This window comes from Pleurodeles waltl, chromosome 6 (genome assembly GCF_031143425.1).
Source record: "Pleurodeles waltl isolate 20211129_DDA chromosome 6, aPleWal1.hap1.20221129, whole genome shotgun sequence".
NCBI classification, from domain to species: Eukaryota; Metazoa; Chordata; class Amphibia; order Caudata; family Salamandridae; genus Pleurodeles; species Pleurodeles waltl.
In genome coordinates, this window is record NC_090445.1 from 1589407548 (window position 1) to 1589429266 (window position 21719).

The 21719-nt window shown below is 44.0% G+C and overlaps 1 protein-coding gene across 5 annotated transcripts in view; it reads right to left on the reverse strand.

The window, feature by feature from the left end:
* ALAD (aminolevulinate dehydratase) overlaps positions 1–21719 on the reverse strand; it is a 136844-nt gene that overhangs the window by 46987 nt on the left and 68138 nt on the right. For all 5 annotated transcript variants that reach the window (XM_069241404.1, XM_069241402.1, XM_069241403.1 and 2 more), the window contains exon 2: positions 2590–2742. In XM_069241404.1, the coding sequence (XP_069097505.1) occupies positions 2590–2702 (113 nt within the window). In that variant the 5' untranslated portion in view covers positions 2703–2742. The remainder of the gene's footprint in view (positions 1–2589; positions 2743–21719) is intronic.

Sequence of the window (21719 nt, forward strand, 5' to 3'; positions counted from 1 at the left end):
ATTCCCTCGTTGTCCAGTGCTTGCACCTTAGAAATGTATCATTCACAGACAGTTCATAGGCAACTGCCTAAGGTAGACATCTGAAAATTGTGTTGGCTCCTGGAACAGACATGGCTGCTGTGGTTCAGAGCAGTAATGAAGATCACACAGTGCATGGTGATCACAACCCTGGGACGAAGGCATGACAGCCACTGCCAAAAGGAATGAGACCTTCAGAACCAAGTAACTGCTGGGGTCAAACTGAACTGCAGGAGAGTGACACATGCCCAGGCCAGCCCTTACAAACTCTTGACTGTCAAGGGCTTGAATCCAGCAGGACAGGAGAACTGTAATAAGAATGCACATTGGAGTCTTAGCCCTTAAGTCGCCCCTTGATGAGGCAGCAGCACAGAGGTCCCCAAGCTAAGCATCAACTTCACATTTCTGTTCACCAAGGGGAAACTCCTGTAGTTGTCACAGGAGCCAGGGCCCAAGGAATGCGTGGTCTGTGAGGTCTATACTCCTCCACAGATATGGCAGGCAAGCAGAGGGCAAAGGAAGAGGTTTGTGAACCTTAAAGGGTAACCGTGAACAGAGAACGCGTTGTTGCAGTGCCCTTGCCTGGAGAGTAGGTAGCCTTATCACAGGGAGAAAAAGTAGAGCTCAAGTCAGTCAACATCCTACACAGTGACACAAATGAACTGGCACAATTAAGATAGCTGTGTAGGAGGAAATGAAGCTGGAGGGGCTATCAAGTGAGATCTGGCCAAGCATCAAAACAAGAATGCTAACTTTCAAGTGCCATGCGTCATAGCTGCATGTGCGCTTAGTTGAGGAAAGATAATTTGAGCTTAAGGCTGCGAATGCTGAGGTTCTGGATGAGCTGAAAAGAGTCACTCATGTTCTAGTACTTGGGGTCCCAATGGAGATCTCTACAGAGTCCTTCAATAGTGAGCTCCAGGAGATGCATGTAGCAAGTTGAGAAATGTGACCCTGTACTAGATATTTAGACTACCCTTCAATGTGAACCAGACTAAAAGAGGGCTCTGGTGCCACTGATAATGTGGTAAGTCAATGGATGTGAGAGTCCACATTTTGAGGCTGGCAGCGCTGCAGTAGGAGGTCAAGTGGAGAATCGCACTGTTACTGCTGTTCCTCGATTCAAGTCCTCAGGAAGTGAACAGGAAAAGGGCTCTTGGGGATGTTCCGCCTGAACTGTGGAAATAAGAGGTTACTGTGGCAGTGGGCTATCCAGTAAGACTGAAGATGAATGGCAGGAGAATAAAGGAGGGCATAAGATATGACTATTTCAAGTGGATACAAGCTGTTGCGGGAGGGGAGGGTTTGCAGGGGGCAGATTCATTATGGATTGTTTCAGTGTAGGTTTCTTTCGGGATGCTGAGAAAATGTTGCTATATGTCTCTTGCTGTGCATGTTTATTCCATACGAGTGGCTAACTTTCACTTTTTCCTTTTGGTGGACACCAGTGATTAAGACGTCCTGTAGCACTTTTGTCATTTATTTTGCATTACCCAGTATCCTTTTCGGATGTATTTGATTTTATTATACAGATTTAAACACAAAACTAATTAGGGTGAAGGCCATGATGGTTTCCTTTGCTTGAAACCAGAGGTTAGAGTCAAAACAAAAGCCAGTTTAAGAGAAGTAAACAAGAAAAAGGGAATTGGGCACAAATGAAACACTTTTATTTATTTTAAATAACAATCTATACGCAGGTAATTTGAGAAACAAATTGGAAAATATTTCTATCAAAACAATAATTGTTAATTCTCAATGTGGCAGAAGTCAGGCCTATCATTATTGGAAGTGTTTTTGTGTGATGACAGAAAATTTGACTCAGTGTGTATCTGTAAAGACCAAATGAGGAGTAGGAGGGGCCTTCTGCAGCAGGCCTTTATAGAGAGTAATATCCACTTGTGCAGGACCCAATGGATACAAGAATGTTTGTCGTTTTGTGGAACTTTTGACTGAGGCAGAATGATCCCAAGAAGGGGTATGGGGTGAGTTAGCCCCACTCATGACACGTACACTGTTACCATTATTTTAATTAACCAGGACAAGATACAATTTGCACGGGGATGCTTGTTTTGAAAATTATGAGGACATAAACATTATCTCCAGCCATACATGTATACCTTTACTATAATTTCAATCAACTATTATAATAGAGAAATTGCACTGGTTTGCTTATTTTGCACCTCATGAAGATGTAATTATCACCGTATAACTTATTTTTTCTCTTAGGATGTTAGCTAATATACTACTTTTTGAAGGATTGTGTTATGTTGCAACAATTTTAAATAATGGTACAATACAGCAACTCACTCTGTTTACGAGGATATTGACAGTAGAATCTATACTGCAATTCTCAACGTTTCAGGGAGTCTTATGCCTTTAGTAGCTTTGATAACGGTTTTAATTTTTAACAAATTAGCCCTAAAAAGCCAAACAAATCGTCAGTGTTTTCCTGAGGTTTAAGACTGTCGCATAAATTAAGGTGGTGACTACAAACAAGTGCAAAAAGAGAGGTACGTATTACACAGCTATTAAAAGAAGTGAACAAGGAAGAGTAATTATGTGCAAACTTACGTTACAAAAATGGGGTAGATGAGGTTACTGGCATTGAACTGGGTGGCAGAGGTCTGCCAGCTCCGCAGCACTGGGTGGAAGTAGCCACCATGGAGGAGAGCATCTGTCTGCATTTCTCAAGCTTTGTAGGCTGCAATGGAGGCAATATGGAATCTAGGAAAGAAAACCAAAGAGAATTATTATATAGAGGAAAGAGTACATGGTGAAGTTCTGCATCAAGAAAGGTTTGAGTGAGAGGTCAATCTTCGAAAGTGAAGCAGTGTGGGATGGGCCATTACTATCGTCTGCTGGAATCACCAGACAGCTCACACCTTTGCACTGGCTTGTACAGAAGTAGGGGGAAGAAAGAATACTGATGGAGCCGCTCCAATTATTGCTTTGTCACCACTTTCACCCCATTGTTTATTAATTATGCATCCACAGTCTACCCCCCCAACTCACATATTCTGCCTGACATGTACTCTAGCCAAAAGGAACAGATAAAGTAAACTCAAGAGATACAAACAGAAAAGATGTACAAGGGGCACAAAAGAGTCACTGTATAACAATGAACACAGTACATAAGCAGAACATTCAGTAAGCCAATTAAAAGAGAATACTATAAAGACAATACAAAAAAACAAAAAGGGATAATGTTAAAACTGTGTTCCAAATCAATAGATCAGTTAAATGGGTCCAGAGCCTACAGGACACAAAAAGTTTGCAAGAACAAAATCAGGTAAAACACTGGTAAAACCAAATGTATGGTCAGGACTTCCGTAGCCCTTCAAAAGTGCAGAGAAATGGATCGCCACATTCCATACAAACAATTAAGACGTATTCAACAACTTATAATAAAGCATGCTTTTGTACAATCAGAATGCTAGTCACTTTAATTGACAGCATGTCTAAGAAAAAGTCAAAAGGTCTGAAACTAACTGAAACGACCAATAATGCTAGACCTGCACAAGGTAGATGCAATGAGAAGAGCCACCCCAAACCGGACCCAAGATATGAATAGATTCACAAAACAACAATTCAACAGAGCTTTGACTGAGTTTATACCACAAAGGTATGGTGGTTAGTACAAACATCTAAACCCCGTCATATTCAAAGAATTAAAAGAACATGAAATTGATGCCCAGGTATGGGGATTTTAATGGTTGGTGGGTTCTCCCCATATGTGCACACCCTCTCAGACCTTCCAGACTTTAGTCTCTTAAAGGGCAAATTATCGATGGGTGATCTAACCAGCCACAAAATCTTTGTCTGCGGTGCCGCAACCCTCTGGGGTGGGACGTAGTCCCCTAGAGAGTAGCTTGTTGAGGGTAGGTGGAGCCAGTTTGAAGCACTCAAAAACATCAACATAGTCCGATACCGCGGGAGACACCTGACACTTGGTGGCTGCCGAAAGCGGGGCCCTGATCTTGGTCTATGGTGCCGCAAACCTTTGTGGTTGGACTTTGTCCCCCAGAGTGCAGCTTCTTGCAGGCAGACAGAGTAAGGCCGAAAGCGCACAAAAGCGCCCACGTGGTCCTGCAGGATTGGACGTGTGCGAGCCGCACCCAAGCACGTGCCCAGAATAACACCGGGCAAACATCAGGCAAAGACCGGCCCATCTACACCAGTCATTGCCCGGAGGAGGCTGGTTCATCCCTCTTGGCCCTTCATCAAGGGAAGTGTCTCGGTGCTGTGGTGAGTTGAACCCAAATTGGGTGCCCCTTGCGCAAAAGCGAAAATGGGTAAATGGAAACATGTGGTGGGGAAAGACACTTCCATCATTAACCCTATTAATTCTAACCCTGGCACTACTTGGACTCTTTCCTAGGTCGAGCTGTAACTGTGGTGTCCAAAGACATTGAGCTTGGGAACGCCAGCTATCCCTTGATATGAGTGAAGATTTTAACACTATTAATACATGTTTGAGCCTCCTTTGTCACGATCACAGCAAGAATGTTGATGATGCAGACGATGGTGGCCCCAGCATGGCATGGTGCGTGGAGGGTGCCAGTGAGGGGCAGGGTGTGGCCGAGATGAACCCTAGAAGGCTGGGGGAAACTGAAGTAGCGATGAAGGCAGAAAGGCCAATACCTGGCCCTGCAAGAACTAATGATTTGAGTGTGAACATGTAGTTAGGAAAAAAAAGAAAGGTAAAAACAACCCTTGTGACTGTGCCCAGTAAAACAAACAAGCAGTCCTCTAAAAATGTCCTTGAAAGTCTTAATACAGTACATTCACAGGTGGCTGAGCATCCCATTCCTAGGGACATGGGCAGGGTAACCGTGAACCGATCATGGGAAGAGATTCAGGGCCATATGTACGAAAGCTTTTTCCCATAGACACAGAATGGGTAAAATCCTTTGGTACATCTGGCCCTCAGACCTTACTGAACAACATTGTGAACTCAGCTATTGCCCCACTTGTGAAGAAGACACCTGCTCTGGAAGGGGTTATCAAAGAACTGACATTGAGGTTTTCAATGCAATCTCCAACAGCTGATCCAGTGCACTCATGTCATTGCACTACAACAACTACCCCTAGGATTCGCAGGCATGGAAACAAGGTGCCAGTCAGTACACAGTATATCTGCGGGTAGGGGGGCTCTGAGCCACGGTCAGATACCAACATGGGCAGTGCTGTTGACTTGGGACCTGGGGGGAGGGATGCCTGGACTGCAAGAAACTCGTCGGGAAGTTCCAGAGGGAAGAGGCCACCTAAATCCGTGGACGTATGTAACCCACTTGATGAGCCAAACTCAATAAAACTGCATCAGATCTTGAATTTACCCCCGGAGTTCCCCTGTGGTGGTTTTGACTGGTGTTCCTCTGGTTCAGGTCTAAAGAGAGGAACCCCATTCAGTACTTTAAAATACATTGTGTCATTGGCTTGCTCAAACTATCAGCTTTGCAATTTAGGAGTACGACGATATCCTCATGATGAGAAGAGTCAGATAGATTGGTCCTTTCACTAAATTAATATGAGGCGATTGTGTAGTGATTATTTGTAGACATCGGGAGCTGGCCCATTGTTTGATAACATCAGGCACACAGTCTATTACCAAGAGCATGTGTGCGGCTCTGAGCGCAGTACCGCTACGGTATTTTTAATCGCCCGCTTCACAACAATATACAGTGGCAGAATGTAAGACTCAGTGGTCCCAGGCCAAGAGAGTCACCTCACAGGAAGCTCCCCCACTCTTGACATCCAATAGATTTCTCCCACTTTCAGGGTTGGATTCCAATGATTGACTTAGCTGTACCACAGACCTTTAAGGAATCTTTTGGGTCCAGTAGTGAGGCCATCTACGTATGTCCATCCAGACAATAACCTACATTTGGAGGAAGGAGTCAATCCTAGCCATAAGGGAAGCTGTGCAAATTCTTCACCCTTGAACTTCAAACCCTCCCGGAAAAAGATAGAGTGACATCAGTTCTAACACAATCGTTACAGTTAGTAGTTGATCCATCCTATGGTATTTCACAGCGACCATCCACTGCTGATATTAGAGGGCCCTCATATGAAGGCTCACATGAGTCTCCCAACTCAGTAGGGATTGTTCCCTGTAAGAGTACTTTGGGAGGCGTAGATTTAATTAATCTGGCAATGGAAGGGGAGGCTGAGGCATCCAGGATAAAAGATATATCTAGCAAGTTACAGCCATAAAACAGTGCCGCTCAGGCCACTATCGACCCAGATGGATGGCAATGGCAGATATGTGATAGTTGCAGAGCTTTTTTTTTATAACCGTATGGTCCTACTTGTGAACGTGTATGCTCCTAACATTGACACTCCTGAATTTTTTCAGGATATCCATTCGCACATTGATAGCTTCGATAAAGATCACATCCTGATGGATGGGGACTTTAATTTGGCTGTGGAATAAGCATTGAACACCACTTCCCATGCCCCGACATCCAAGCCCACTCCCTTAGGGTTCTGAGGGACCTCTGCACCACCTTTGCTTTACATGACCCTTGGCGACTGGTTGGCACGGACATGTTGGCCTACACCTTTCGTTCTGAACCTCATGGTACCTGGTTGCGTACTGACTATTGGCTCTTGATGTGTGATACCGGGCAGAGGGTAACAGATGTCACGCATTTACCTCGGATGTTATCTGACCATTCCCCGGTACTGCTGGCACTTTCTATACCTGCGGCTTGTGGGGCCAGGAAATTTTGGAAATTCCCAGACATGGTGTTGTTGGACTCTCCGTGCTGTGCAGCCTTTCGGAGGCGGTGGTCGACTATTTTAAACTAAATGAGGGCTCTGTGGGTACCTGGGCGGTATTGTGGGACGCCTTTAAGGCCTACAACAGAGGCATCTGCATTTCTATACACTCTGGTGTCCTGTGGGAGTTATGTTGTGATCTGGAGCAGCTGGAGGCACAGCTTGTTGACACTGACCATGTGACTGAGGCTGCCAATATCACCCCCCCCCCCCACCTGGGGTATCGTAGGGCTTTGCATGATGAATACCGCATTGGCAGAGCGGGAGGTTCATTACATGGGCAAAAACACAACGCCCCCTAGATGTGGAGAGAGGGATAGACCTGGCAGACCGCAGGTCAGACTGATACAGTCTTCACATCCTGCGTCCCATATACTTGAAAATAGAAGACCTGACGGCAGTGTTGCCGTCGATACCACTAAGGTCCAGGAGGAGCTTCTCAAATACTATGCCATGCTTTATACAGCACAGGCGGGGCCACCTGGTCCCACTTTACAGGACTATTTAGATGGCATTGCTATGGTCTGGGTCACGTCCACCCACTAATAGTTCCTTTTAGTGAACTCCTCTCTGCTGAAGAGGTGTCACAGGCGATAGACTCGCTGGATGGGACATGTGCCCTGGGTTTGGATGGGTTTACTGGGGTGTTCTACAAGAAACACAAAGATATTCTAAGCCCTCATCTGGTATTGGTGTATGCCGAGGCTCTGGAGGCTGAGGCTCTCCCTGCATCTATGAGAGAAGTGGTTATTGCCCTTTTGCCAAAATCCGGCAAAGACCCTCTATATTGTGGGTCATATCGCTCTCTTACTCTGATAAATTTTGATAATAAGATCCTGGCCAAAATGATTGCTATCAGTCTCTCCCTCTTGTTGGACACGATTATTTCCCCCGCTCAGTCTGGCTTTGTTCCGCAACGCTCCACCTCTACCAACCTTTTCGGTGATAAACAGAGTGTCCCCAGAGGTTCCAGCAGCAATCGCCTTATTGGACACCGAAAAGGCTTTCGATTCACTTAAGTGGCCCTTTCTACACGCTGCTCTTAATAAGCTTGTTTTCCCCAGAGGCTACACCAAACTAATTGCCCTGCCGTACTCACAGCCAACAGCAGCCATACGACTTTAATAGTGAGCTCCCCTCATTTTTCAACATAACGCGCGGTACACTGCAGGTGCCTTTTGTCCCCTCTGCTCTTTATCCTGGCAAAGGAACCCCCTGGTACGCAAGTTACATAAGGGACATTTCCACAGGGGACTGCAGTGATCCAGTGGACTGCTCTTGGATTGCCATATGCGGATGACATCCTGCTATTTGTCTGCCATCCGGATACGAACCTGGCGCCAGTATTGGCAGAGGCGACTCGCTTTGGAGAGTTCTCTGGGCTGCATATAAATTGGAGTAAGTCAGAGTTGTTTCCGTCTGAGACACAACTTCCCTTGGGCTGATGCCCGGACTCAACAAAATATTTAGGTATTCATTGGCACAAAGACGAGGAGCAGGTGATACGGCTAAATTAGGGGCCTGCGGTGGAGAGATTCACCGCACAGGTGAATAGGTGGGTGAAGCTGCCGTTCTCTATGGCGGGCCGATATCGCTCCTAAAAATGGTGGTTCTCCCACAATTTCTGCATCTATTTCTAAATATTCCGAACCAGCTCACTCTTTTTTTGCTACACTTCGTTGCGTAGTCATTCGACTGGTATGAGCGGATAAACATCTGCGCATTTGATAGGAGATCCTCACTCTCCCATACAGGGGAGATGGGTTTGGGGTCCCTCACTTCCAGCTTCACTATTTGGTGGCGCAGTGTCAGTACACATATCACTGGTATCATCCTAATGCCCACCTTCCTTACTTGATCCCGGAGCAGTACCTGGCATATCCTGTCCCGCTGAGTGCCCTTTTGCCTGGGGGTGTTCCACTACATCACAGAGATATTCAGACTATTTCCACAAATAGCAGGGCATGGCATAGACTGGTGCGATTGCTTCAATGTGATACATTGTACTCACCGGCACTGACCCTGATTAACAATCCATTTACAACCATCACACAGAAGGCGCTTGTACAGCGTACAAAACAACTTTTTAAACTTCACACTTTCGGGTATGTTTTTCCAGGTGACTACATATTTTCACGCACTACAGATACTTGCTTCGCAGACGCCACACTCTTGCAACACTTTGTACTGTCGTCTACAGCGCGCCATGCGAACACGCTACACTACATATCAATTGGCTCCTGGGGAGTTTACACCACTTACCCTGGTTGCTTCAGCAGACTCAGGCATGCTTGGTATCCAGACTTTACTCAGTTTGCATTAGGGCTCTACCAGTTCCAGGTGCACGACTAAGGGAATCCTGGGAGAGAGATCTGGGTCGTCCACTATTCCAAAAAGACTGGGAAGCATCCTGTGCACGGACCAGGTTCGTCTCACCTAACCAACACCACAAGTTAGAACAATTCAAATTCCTTATAAGGGTATACATCACCCCTAGAGATACAGCTCAAATGGACCGGGTGTTACAGCTCCTCTCCAGGAACATAGCTGGGCTGAACTCTAAAATTAAAAATGTGGAATGGATATCTTTTATTGATATGGTTTGTTGCCTGGAGACCTGAGTTTGCAGCAGCAAATCAATGTCACTGTATGGTTTTCGCTCATTTGGTTCCCCTACAGGCAGGGGAAAAGGGGGTTTAATAGTTTTGGTCTCTACAAGATTGAGCCAGCTAGGTGTCAAGATGCTGAGCTTTAGTCCTCATTACCAAATTTTAAAACTATCCTCTCCTGGAGTAGGCACACTCATCCTACTTTTTGTATGCTCAACCATTGGGGATTATTGAGGATTTGGAAGGTACTGTCCCAGATCTAATGCGCATGGAATCTAGAAATGTCTCTATCATTTGGGTGGGGGATTTTAATATTGTTAAGTGTCCTAATAGTGGGTCCCAGACTTGCAGAATTAGAAATGAACAGCGGGAGTATGTGGGGCACTTTCAGCACTCAGTATATGGGGAAGCTCTAACTCACTGGTTCCAAACCTTTTGACTTCTGTGGACCCCCACTTTATCATTGTTGGGGTCCGGGGACCCCCACTGAATCATTATTGGAATCCGGGGACCCTCCCGCCCCCCCCCAATGAGTCATTACTGAAAGCTGGGGACCTAATCTGTTAATATTATTTAATTTTCTAAGCAGTTGCAGGCCCCCTGAGGAGTCTTTGCGGACTAGTCTAGTCTAAACTAGTCTATTCTTAGCTAATGGAACATCTTGGGATGTGTGCCTCACCCTTTAGCAACCACCACCCCCATGTATTAGTTTTGCATTCCCATTGGCAGTTTCCCAAGCTATGAAGCCAAATCCCACCCAACATATGCATTGAACAAGGGGGTACGGAGAAAATTGTCACATTTATTTAAGGGCCTGAATTTAAAGAAACAAGCAGAGACTGCCTACAGCCTACAGGACATGGCCGACCCAGTATATATTTTCAGAGATATGTAAGTCAGTCTCAGAAACTTTAATCTCAAATAAGCCTCAGAAAGGGCATTACGGGCAAATTTGGTTTAACCAAGATTGCACAATAGCTTGTAAATCCCTAAAAAAGGGCAACAAAGGCAGTCCCCCAGGATCAGATTACAGTTAAGTGGGCAAGATGGGTTTATAAGCAAACTATAGAGAATAAGAAAGCTGAGATCAGGGGCCTGGGAGGACTTGAAAAGAGCAGCCATCTTGAAGCATAATAGGGCATTCTGGGAAATCGTTAATCAACATTTTTTTCCCCGGAAACACCGTCACAGGCATAGAATGTCATTCTACAGATTTATTTTCATGCGGAGACAATAAGACCATATTTAAGACCCTCCCCCTTCTCTCCCCAGTAGAACTTTTAAAATGTTGTGAGTTGATTACGGCAGCTCATTTGGGAAAGGCAATCGTAAACTCCGCAACAGGGAAAGCGCTGGGCCCAGATGAGGTCCCAGCCGACCTTTTTAAACATAACCTTGATTACAAATGTAACCTTGGTTACAAATGTCTTTATATCAGTGGTTAAGGGGGGGGCTGATTGAGCCTTGAAGGGAATCAATAATAATCCCCATTTTTTTAAAAAGGAGAAAGTTCCCCCTCAAATTATAGACACATTTCTTTGCTTGATGCTTCGGGTAAAATCTTTGGTAGAGTAATCTTGGCCAAATTAGAAGACTGGGCAGAAAAAAAGTCTTTCTTTTCTGAAGCCCAATATGGATTTTCGCCATGGGCTAGGTGCAACAGGACATTTTTAAATTTATCTCTGAGTATTGGTAAATGTGTGAAGGCTAGGAGAGGAGCCAAGCATTTGACCTTTACGGACCTTTTCTGTGCCTTTGACCTAGTGGACAGAGATATTTTGTGGAGAATCATGGCCCGGGCTGGAGGTGATCCAGTACTTCTATATGTAGTTAAAAGCCTGCATCAAAATACACAGACGAAGGTCTGTTACACCCAACAAGGAGACTATATGCCGCCAACTGCTGTTAAATGTGGCATTAAGCAGGGTTACATTTTAGCCCCTTTTATATTTTTATTTCATATTAACATTGTGGAGACATTTCTAACATCCTCTACTCGTGATGTTCCAAAAATTAGTTCCCACACAGTTCCAGTACTTTTATATGCGAACAACACTGTCTTGATCATGCGTATGGCAAATGGGCTACTGTCACTTTTAGATGGGTTCAATCACTTCATGCAAGAGCTTAAATTTAAGGTAAACTATAAGAAATCCTATGTTATGACTAGTGGCTCAAAGAACACCCGGTCTAAAAGATTTTGTATTGGGAGCATAGAAATTTTAAAGACAAGAGATTTTTACTATTTAGGTTTTATGTTTAGTGAGAATATTCGGTGGGAAAGACTAACAATTCAGATAAGGCAGGGAATGGAGGCCTCCTGCAAATCTGTTTTTAAATTTGGCAGGCATTTAGGAGATGAGCCCATAGTTGAAATGACTACATTATACAAAAGCAAAGCTCTTAGAGCGGACACACATGAAGCAGAATTGTGGGGGTCACATAATACCTGCGCCCCTACAACGGGCAGAAAATACATGTTTAAATAAATTATTAGGGACCCCAAGGGGGTCATAATGAACTTGGGGTACATTTTCTGGAAGATAAGGTTGGCCTTGCTCCAGTTCTTATGTGGATTAAAATCTGGACCTCTGATGAATTGTGCTTCACCCGTATTATTGTTAAAGATTTCCTTGCCCAATCCAATATGCAAGCCATTCCCTGGATCAAGTATATTAAAAACGTTTCGTATGTTGTGGGTCTGCATGGCTATTTCAAAGAGCCAGATAAGATTCACTGTAATATTAAAAACCAAGCATGGGAGAAATACATTGCCTTTAAAGAGGAGGTTAGGCTTACAAAAAAGGCCCCATAGCTTACACATCATCTCACACGGTTCCAGGGGAATAAGATTTGCTTTTTAATAGCTTTCCCTGTATCAGGTACCTGGGTCCCAAACCCTACCCAGCTGCCCTTGTGTTGGTAGATCACAACAATCAACCAAGCATTTTGTTCTTTTTTGCACTTCATTGTCTTCTTATAGGGCCCTTTTTTATGCCCAGTTCTTAGAGGCAGACATTTTAATAATCGGGGGGGTTTTCCTCCAGCACCTAGAGTCCCCACTGATTTTATCACACAAGCATTGAAACTGACAAAGAAATATGCTTTGTAATACGAAAAACTTTAGGGGCTTCGCAATGATGTTTTGTATGATTGTCCTTCTTAAATTTGGAATTGCACTTTAGGGTTGAAATTATACCCTTTCTTGATATTGGAGTACTGTATTTTTTTTATATCATGGTTTTAGTGAAAAGTGATGTTTTAAACTACTGTTTTTATTGTATCTTTTATGGTCAAATTGACTGAATAAAGGTACTATTGAATTGAAAGTATAACCAAAGAGATGCTCAAATATTAAAATATGTTGGTTAATTCACAATCAAATACAGAAAAAGTTTGCAAATGTTTAATTTTCCTTCTTTCATTGTATATACTTTATTCATTATAACTTATGAATTTAAATATTATTCAATTGTGTAAAAAAAAAAAATGGGCCCCCTGAGCAGGTGTTGCGGAACCCCAGGGGTCCTTGGGCCCCAGGTTAAGAATGACTGAGCTAAAGGAACTGGATTTGGCAGAAAACTAATCTGGGCTAAACTAAATATTTTGCTCCATTATTATGGCAAGAAAGCATTAGGGCATACGGAGCTCAGATTGATGTCCAGGACCTTAAGTATAAAAGGCATTCACACTGCACAACTAAACAACGACAACAATCAGATTATTCTCGCTCTATACAAACTTGCAGTTCATCTCACCAGATACTTACAGATCTCAAAGTTATTTCTGATAAGTGCTAATGCAGATGCTGTTGTGAACTCAGTGGTCTCTGCTCAATAATATTTGGCAGGGAGCCACTTTAGCATTTTATAAAAAGTGACAGCAGGGGCTTCATAAACCTGGATGCTCTTGCAATCTGGGCTTGCCACTTCCATCTTTCATTAATATTACTGGTCAGCTTCATTGTAAACAGCTGATGATTCACAATGCAACAAAAGTATAGCTAACATTTTGTTCCAATAATTAGCACTGCATCAACTGTGATTGAGGGAAAAGGACTACCAGTGTTGCTTAGTTGGATAACTGGGAACTTGAAATTCATCATCCAAATTGTTAATAGAAACATTGTCACAAATGTACATCTTTGAATATCTCCCATCATAAACAAAATCTCTCCTGTGCATTTGCCATGCTGACTAAAGAAGTTGTGTGGTTGCACAGAATTAAATTAATGTATATCAGTTGGGAGGAACAGTAACTATTTTAACAAATCAAAGTTTAAACAACATTATTACAGATGTTTTTAAAATTGAGGAAAGCACAAAATAATTTCTCTTTCCCAGGAGATACCATATTTTCGGATAATACCGGCCAGCAGTGTGGCATTTAAGTGCTCTTAAAAGACAAACAGACTCTTGTTTACTCGAGCACCTCCCATGACTGATGTGCAGTCTGTCTCCAAGGTGCGCAGGAGAAACTCTCTCTCTGACTCTCTCTTTAACTCGCACGCACGCACGCACGCACTTTCATCTCACGATCACGTTCTATTATCTCACTGTTTCTCTGTCTTTCACGCACATACTTCATTCTGCCTCTCACACAAAAACGCACACAGGCGCTCTTTCGTTGTATCACTCATTTGCAGGGCCACTGGAATCCACAGATTGTGCGACGGGGTCAGTTTTAGCATAATTATAGATTTACCGCATTTGCTACATATTCTATCATCTGATTTACAATCTGCAGATGTTAACAAAAAAAATGTTTACAGCTCAAATAGTTAAAAAGTTACTAAAAACGTGACGACGTGTTCCTGCACAGCGCAAGCCCCTTTGCAGAGCTGGACTGGTTACTTTTTTGTTGCTTATTGTTATATTTGGGTGTTAAATTGGTACTAATGGGGTCCACCCAATGCCCATAGAGTGTTAGCAGGTTTAACATGCATTGGCAAAGCGAATGGGTTTCGCCTTTGTTTTTACTTTTGCCTTCTATCTTACTATCTGATTGGATTATAAATATTAGAAAAATGTTACAGTAATGTTTGTTTTAAATTTGATAAACCGTTAATAGCGGTTTATGTTGTGATGTATGTTAAATTATTAAACATAAACAAGTAGTAACGATTTATCAAATTTAAGACAAACATTATAGCATTTTTCTAATATTTATAATCCAGTCAGATAGTATGATTGAATGCAAAAGAAAAAGCAAAGGCACAACCTATTGGCTTTGCCAATGCTTGTTGGCAATGTAAGAGTGCACGATGGCTACATCTGATTCCTGTGGAGTGGGTAATTTCTTGATAGAAACACTCCAACATTTTACACTAGTGGAAAAGATATACAATCTGGCTTCTGCAGAATCAGGTCACGTTTGTTCTGCACGTAGTGTTGGTTAACTACGTTACCACTTTGTAAGTGATGGCCCAAATTAAATTAGAGTTAGTCAAGGCATTGTGCCATTTTCTGCATTCTGCCATCTTCAGAACCGTGCTTTGCCCTCCCATGTTTCAGATAGCAACTTCAGGCCATCACCAAGGCACAGTACCTAGAACTTAAGAGAACTTTCTACGCAAGTTACAAAAATACAAATAGAGGCACAGGGTCTCCCTAGTGTCGTCATACAGTGGTTGATATATTTAAATGTGGTTCCAAGTCCCTAAAAGATCATTACTGAGAAGCCATTTTGTAAAGCCCAGCCTGTGAGATCAATGTCTAGGTTCTGCAGCTCTAATTTGTGATCTGCTGCATCACTGACTAGGCCCTGATGACTTAATGTCTGTATACACAAAGGGCCTTGCAGACAGGGGACTTATCAGTGCAGACTGTGTGAAACCCAAACAAACAATCTTCTCAACCTCTAGATACCAGCAATTTAGCTTCGGGTAGCTGACCTTGCAGCGTAAAGCACAGAGAAAGCAAAACCTTGTTCAGACGGATGATTTACGCTCTGCTATATCAGCAAAACCAAGGGTTTGTATTTAATCCACTTCAGAGCATGACAGCTTCCTTATGAGAACACAGTGAAAATCCACTCAACAAGAGATAATCGTTGTCACCCATCCAATTCTCAGACATTCTTCCATACCAGTGATAGCCGCATCCAAACAGAGACTTGAGAGATCAGATCATGCCTGAAGGCACTACTAGGTCAAAGGGCCTGCACAATAACACCAAGTCCAGACCTGATGAATCCCTGGCCACCTTTCTGTAACACCAGACAACCCAAGTTAAAAGACAAACCCAGTGATGCTTCTAGGGTCCCTCTCACACCAGCATAGCATGTCACAAAGGGCAGGCAGACTCACTAATCGTTAGTCTTTTTGGGGAAATACAACCACCTTAACATTTAGAGAGTGGAATATGCTCCATTGCCAGGTTTGGTGCAGGGCAGGCACACCAGAACATGCCTATGTCCTGCGCAGAAGGTGGTGGTGCTTCTAGTTTGGGTAGTTGATGTACCATTACATGTGATACTCCTTCCACCTTGATCTCTCCTACGGGCTACATGGGGGTGAGAAGGATCCCCTTGATTTTGTGCGATTCCTCTCCTTAAATTCTTTGATTTCCCCAACGACCAGTTGTGCAGAATCTCATCGGGAGAGACTTCTTGCTTTCAGGGAATGGGGAATGGCTTGCTGCTTTGGTGTAGTTTCAATTATGTATGACTGCAAAAAGGAAGCAATTTAGGAGGTAATAGCCCAATTACTTACCAGTAATCTTTATTACTCTGATATCCCTACTTCCCAGAACTGGCATCACTGCATCCCTCAAGTGCAGCACTCTGCTGTACTGGTATAGGGCAAGATGTGATGTGGATCTGTCTGCACTTAGGAGCAACAGGCGATAGTAAGGGAAAGGCTTTTCTTTCAATTTGGGTCGCCCGTTTGTGTGTGGTTGCAACACCTCAATTCTGTAATTAAAGAGATGAGCGAAGGATATTAAAGTGGTGAAGGCTAATGGTGAGTGACCAAGCCATTACCCAAATATGTTATACCACCGAAAATAAACAGAAGCCCTGTACTGGGATCATTTCACTCGTCAGGACAAAATTGTGTGGCTCAGAAACCACTGTCACCGCCAGCCTCAAGTGAACATGTGTTTAAATAGGGATCCTGTCGGGTCCAGGAGTCCTTGCCTTGATCAACAAGAGATCCTATTACGTCTACAGCTGTTCCAAATCTGACTCCCGGAACGACAAACCATTTGAAACTTTTTCTGCTCAGGCATATTACGAAATGTATTTAAAATCAGGTGTAGACTAGCTGACAAGGCAACCGTCCCACAGATTCAGAGCCGGCCAAACAAGTTATAAGCAAACCAAACATTCCTGTTTTCAGATCCAGGTGAATTTTGCAAAGCAGGAATTTTACAGCTGTAAAAAAATCCAACCAAGTCTTGCAACACTTTAAAGAAACGCGCATTGCCCTTTACTGCCAAAATAGAGTCGGGTCCGGGAACAAGGATGGAGCATGTGCAACCCCAGGGTCTGCGGCACACGATTCACCGTGCACCGGGCCCTATCGCATTAACGCAGAAGAGGCAAAGATGGCGGAACTGATAAGGAGACGGCAGGAGAGTTCAGGCGCCCTCGATAATATTATCTACTCCCCATTGTTGGCTTCAGACGTCCGTTTATCTATGACTCCCATCCACACCCAGCCTCTGGGGAAGCAGGAGCCTCCCTCTACCGACTGCTCTCCGAGATAACCAAGCCCTGTGTCCTCAGCTCTGGGAGTTTCTGCATCACAGAAACTGTACAAATAAAGTCAAGGAGACCGCTCCTCGCCCAGCTGAAAAGTGAACCCCTATCCGAAACTTGCTCTTTGGCAGGTGTGGGCGGGAACGTCCTTCCACAGAAGCAGTCAAACCAAAAAGAATAAAAAAACAGGGGAAAGGAGCAGACTTACAAAAAAATGCGGATCATAAATCATAATCAGCAAGGCACAGAGGTGAACCACTTCGGCCCAAAATAACATCCACCTGCTCGCAGTAAAAAATCTAATTGGTAGAAAGAAAAAATATATATTACTGGCTTTCTATTACTGTAACTTGAAGACAAAGTTTAATCACACAAAGAAAACTATACGAAATAAAACAAGCTAAGGAATGGAAATAAAAATGCATTTGCAAAGTAAGGCCCCACAACCATGGCACTGAGGTGCACTTCTTATCAGCAGGCTGTGCACTAGTGATCAGTAAAAAAGACAGTCACTCACAGTGCAAAAGGACCAATTGCTGAAGTGGACTTACCTATTATAGACTGGTGCTTTATGCTGTGGTGGGTGGAAGTGAAGTGTAAATGTACAGCTGAACAGATAAATGACTAAAAAGTGCTGTGCAAAAAGCCTGTTTGATACATTATGAGTATGCATTTTTTAATTATGATTTTTATCACGAGACTGACTAGACAACTAAAGAGGTCTCTAGGGGAGGCCTGAAAATGAACATTTTAGCTATTTTTATTCAATTGTAACAACGTTTAGCTAAAAAACACACTGCAGCCATGCCCCACGTTTCTGCCATCTCAAATCAAGGGGCTTCATCTTACTTTAGGTTTTAGTGTCGGGCGCAGGGTCTCGTTTCTTAGTGGCATGGCTTTTTGTATATAGGAGGCAGAGATGTATTTGCCTTTCTGCACTCACAGAAACTGGCCTGTGCCAAGTTGCGGAACTAAGTGAAGTATTATAAAGAACCTTGCAAACCCGAGAAAGCAGCGCTAAATTTTGAAGGTTATATACACAAAAAGTCTTCATTTTTGAAGTTAAAAAATTACCTACTTCGTCCAATTCCGCTGGCAGAATAACAATTTAACCTAACCTAATAATAATCCTGTTCACTGGTACATAAAGGAAGGCAACATGTAAAGATGTGAGTAAATAAAGCGATAAAGCGCTTGCTGTGGTCTTCACGAGCATAATTAACCGCAGAGACCCTGAAGTCTCAATTCATCAGCAGTGAAGCATCCCAAAAGTGATACAAAGCATGTACAAAGGGCAGCAGTAGTGCACTCTTCCATTAGCACAGACGACAAACGCAATAAAACGAGCGGCAACACAAGCTGGATGTAATCGCACGCACGGGTACGGGAGAGCACAGGCAGCAGGATGTGCTATGTTCCTTTACTCATACACAGCTGACAAGCAGAAAGTGAACCAGGTTTCCCAACAGGATAAAATGAACAACTCGTGCCGATGCAGTAAAATGTTTCTTCGCACAGGTTAGCTCTGGTTCGGCCAGCAGCATCAATGCAAGTCCACGGCAGAGAATGGCTCATGCATGGACAAAAAACATGCACGCGTCACGCGCGCACAGAACAAGCGCAGCATGAGCCGCGGCAATGCACGCTTCCTTCAAACAGAGCTCACGCAAAAAGCTGGGAAACAGAAGCGCACGTTTCGAAAACACGCTCTGCAAGGAAACTGCTTTACAGGCTTCTCTCCTTCACCAGAACAAGTACATCATGACCAGAAGCTGTGCACGTATCCCTCACACACAACATACACAGCACAGCCAACAGAAAGAAGTACAAACGTCCTTTACGCAGGCAGAAGGGGTACACGTACAGTATGGGAGCAAGTTCAAGCGTCTTTCACACACAGGTCACGTAAGACCAGAGGAAGACGAAGGGGGTATGGAGTGGGGGTAACGAGGCAGCAGGATGGCGAGGGATCAGAAGGGTCGTACTGCAAAATGAGTACTACTATTTTTAGAAACATTTCATATATAACGGTATGCATCACACAGCACTTCGTGTTCCCCATCACTAATTTCTACCAGTTGTATTAATTTACCCACCTGGAAGAACGGAAGGCCGATTCGGCCTGACGGAATTCTAATTCAGTTCATAGCAGATGTCAGTAGCCAGTGTTAAACTCACCGAGCTATCTTGCTAACCATTATGAAAACTTTTTACACAACATAGTGTCAAACTGAGTAGGCCTCTTTCTTGGGTGCGTGGTGCGTCTGTTAAAGACAAGGTAAACGTGTGATAATGAGTGTGCAGACTGCGAGGAAAGCAGGATGACAATCATGGACAACTCCTGGGTCACATGCAGGGGAAATCAAAGCCTTCAACGGCACCAAGAGGTCACAGGGAAACAGGAGTGCCGGGCACTGACGATAAAGGGGAATGCGACATCATGGCAATAGGTGGCGATGGAAATCCAGGGGCACATCTTTTCTCAGGCTGGGAAAAAAGAGAAACTGGACATCATGTTTGCCAGTAAAGGGAAATGGGCACATAAGGCATTGTCAGGTAGACGGGGAGGACAGGCACATGTGGATGGGTTGTAAGGAGACATGTTTTTACATCAGACCACTGGGCTGTGAAAGGGAAATTAGTATGCTATGACATCTGCAGGCAAAGTAAACAGAGTCATACTGAGACTGGGTGTTTTATAAAGTAAACAGAAGATCAAAATGACACTGGCAGTGTAACCGGGACACATAATGACTGGGCTAAGGGCCATCAAGAGAAAATCAAGGCATTGCCTGGCATATAAAGAACACCACAAGTACATCATGGGGATTGATTGGGATATTTGGAGGTAGTGGGTGAGGGACACTGCCCCTTTAGTCATGCTCATTCCCACACACCTTTTGACTGGTATCTGATGCTAACTTGACTGAGTGTGTGCTGGGATCCTGTTAACCAGGCCTCAGAACCTGTGTTCTTTCCCTAAACTGTACCATTGCTTCCACAAATGGCACACAGCTAAATCCCTTGTAAAAGGTACCAGTGGTACCAAGGGCCCTTTGGCCAGAGAGGATCTCCAAGGGCTTCTGCATGTGTTATGCCCCCCTCAGGGACCCCTCACCAAACACATGCACACTACTACTGCATGTGTTGGTGTGGAGAAAAAGGTAAAGTCGACATTGGACCCCTCCCTAGGTGCCATACCTACAAAATACTGCCTGTGGCATAGGTAAATCTCCCCTCTAGCAGGTCTTACAGCCCTAAGGCAGGGTGACCTATACCACAGGTGAGGGCATAACTGCATGAGCAACGTGTCCCTACTGGGTCTAATCCCATTCCTACACATTGTAAGTGCAGTGAAGCCATACTGAGTACATGGGCTGGGAATTGGTCACTACGAACTCCACAGCTCCATGATGGCTTTACTGAATGCTAAGAAGGTTTGCCTTCAATGATTGTTGCACTGTCTACTCCTGTTATTGAAAAGTATTGCTTAACTAAACATATATTCACTGTCGATTTACAACCAAAGTGCATTTGATACTTGCAAGTGATACATTCTTGAAACTGTACTTACCTGCAACGAAGAGCTTTTTGATTCCAAAATTATAGTAACAAAGTATATTTTTTATACGTAAACATTGGACTGGAGATAGTCATTGAATGTGTGCCTCATTTCGTGACTGTGTTTGTGCGACAAATGCTTGGCACTACCCTCTAATAAGTCTAACTGCACGCTCACATTACCACAAGAGAGAGCATTGGTATTATCTACTTTGGCCTCTGTAAAGACTCTAGGGATCCACTGGATTCTGTGCACACTCTACCTTACTTTGGTCCAGTATATACCGAGCCAGCTTCCTACCGTGGGGAGCAGTACAGCATTACTGTCATGTGGAGTGGGTACATAAAGCACCCCAAAGTAATGCTCTGCTGTCTGAGCTGTAAAGTCTGTGTATGCAGAGGGGCTGGCTCTGCTTTCCAAAACCTGAGATTGTAATAACCGTGTACATTTTAATTGTTCAGTTGTTAGGATCTCTCCTATGCGTAATAAAAGTGTGTCTGCGTATGTGTGTCTGCCTGCATGCACTTAAGAAGGTGCCACAGTTAAGCATGCCCATGGAGGGATATTGTCAAGGCCAAGTGACAAGATCTTTGATGTGCTATCACCGGTGTGATTGATGTTGCCTGTGGGTGATTGATAAGTTGTGTTACTGCACCGGAGTGACTGACTGTGATCAGTTTGTTACGAGGAACCACTTAGCGGGGAAGTCTAGAAAATCTAGGCTTCTTCCTTGTAGCACCAAGGGGAGAGTAAAGGTGACAGGTAAAGTTCTTTATGGAGGGCTTTAGCCTGTAAGGGACAGGGCCTTTTCAGAGGATGAGACAGCACAAGGCTGACTCAAGCAGTCAGTCAGAAGAGTCCCTGGGGCTCCAATGTCACACTTGACCTGTGCAGTGAGCGCCTGTTTGGAAGTTGAGAGTATTCTTTGGAGCCAGGATTTCCCAGACTCCTAGGCAAGGCACCAAGGGCCAGATGTGTCAAATGGCTTTACCCATTCTGTGTCAATGAGAAAATGCGTTTGTACATATGAACCTAAATGAGTAATGCAT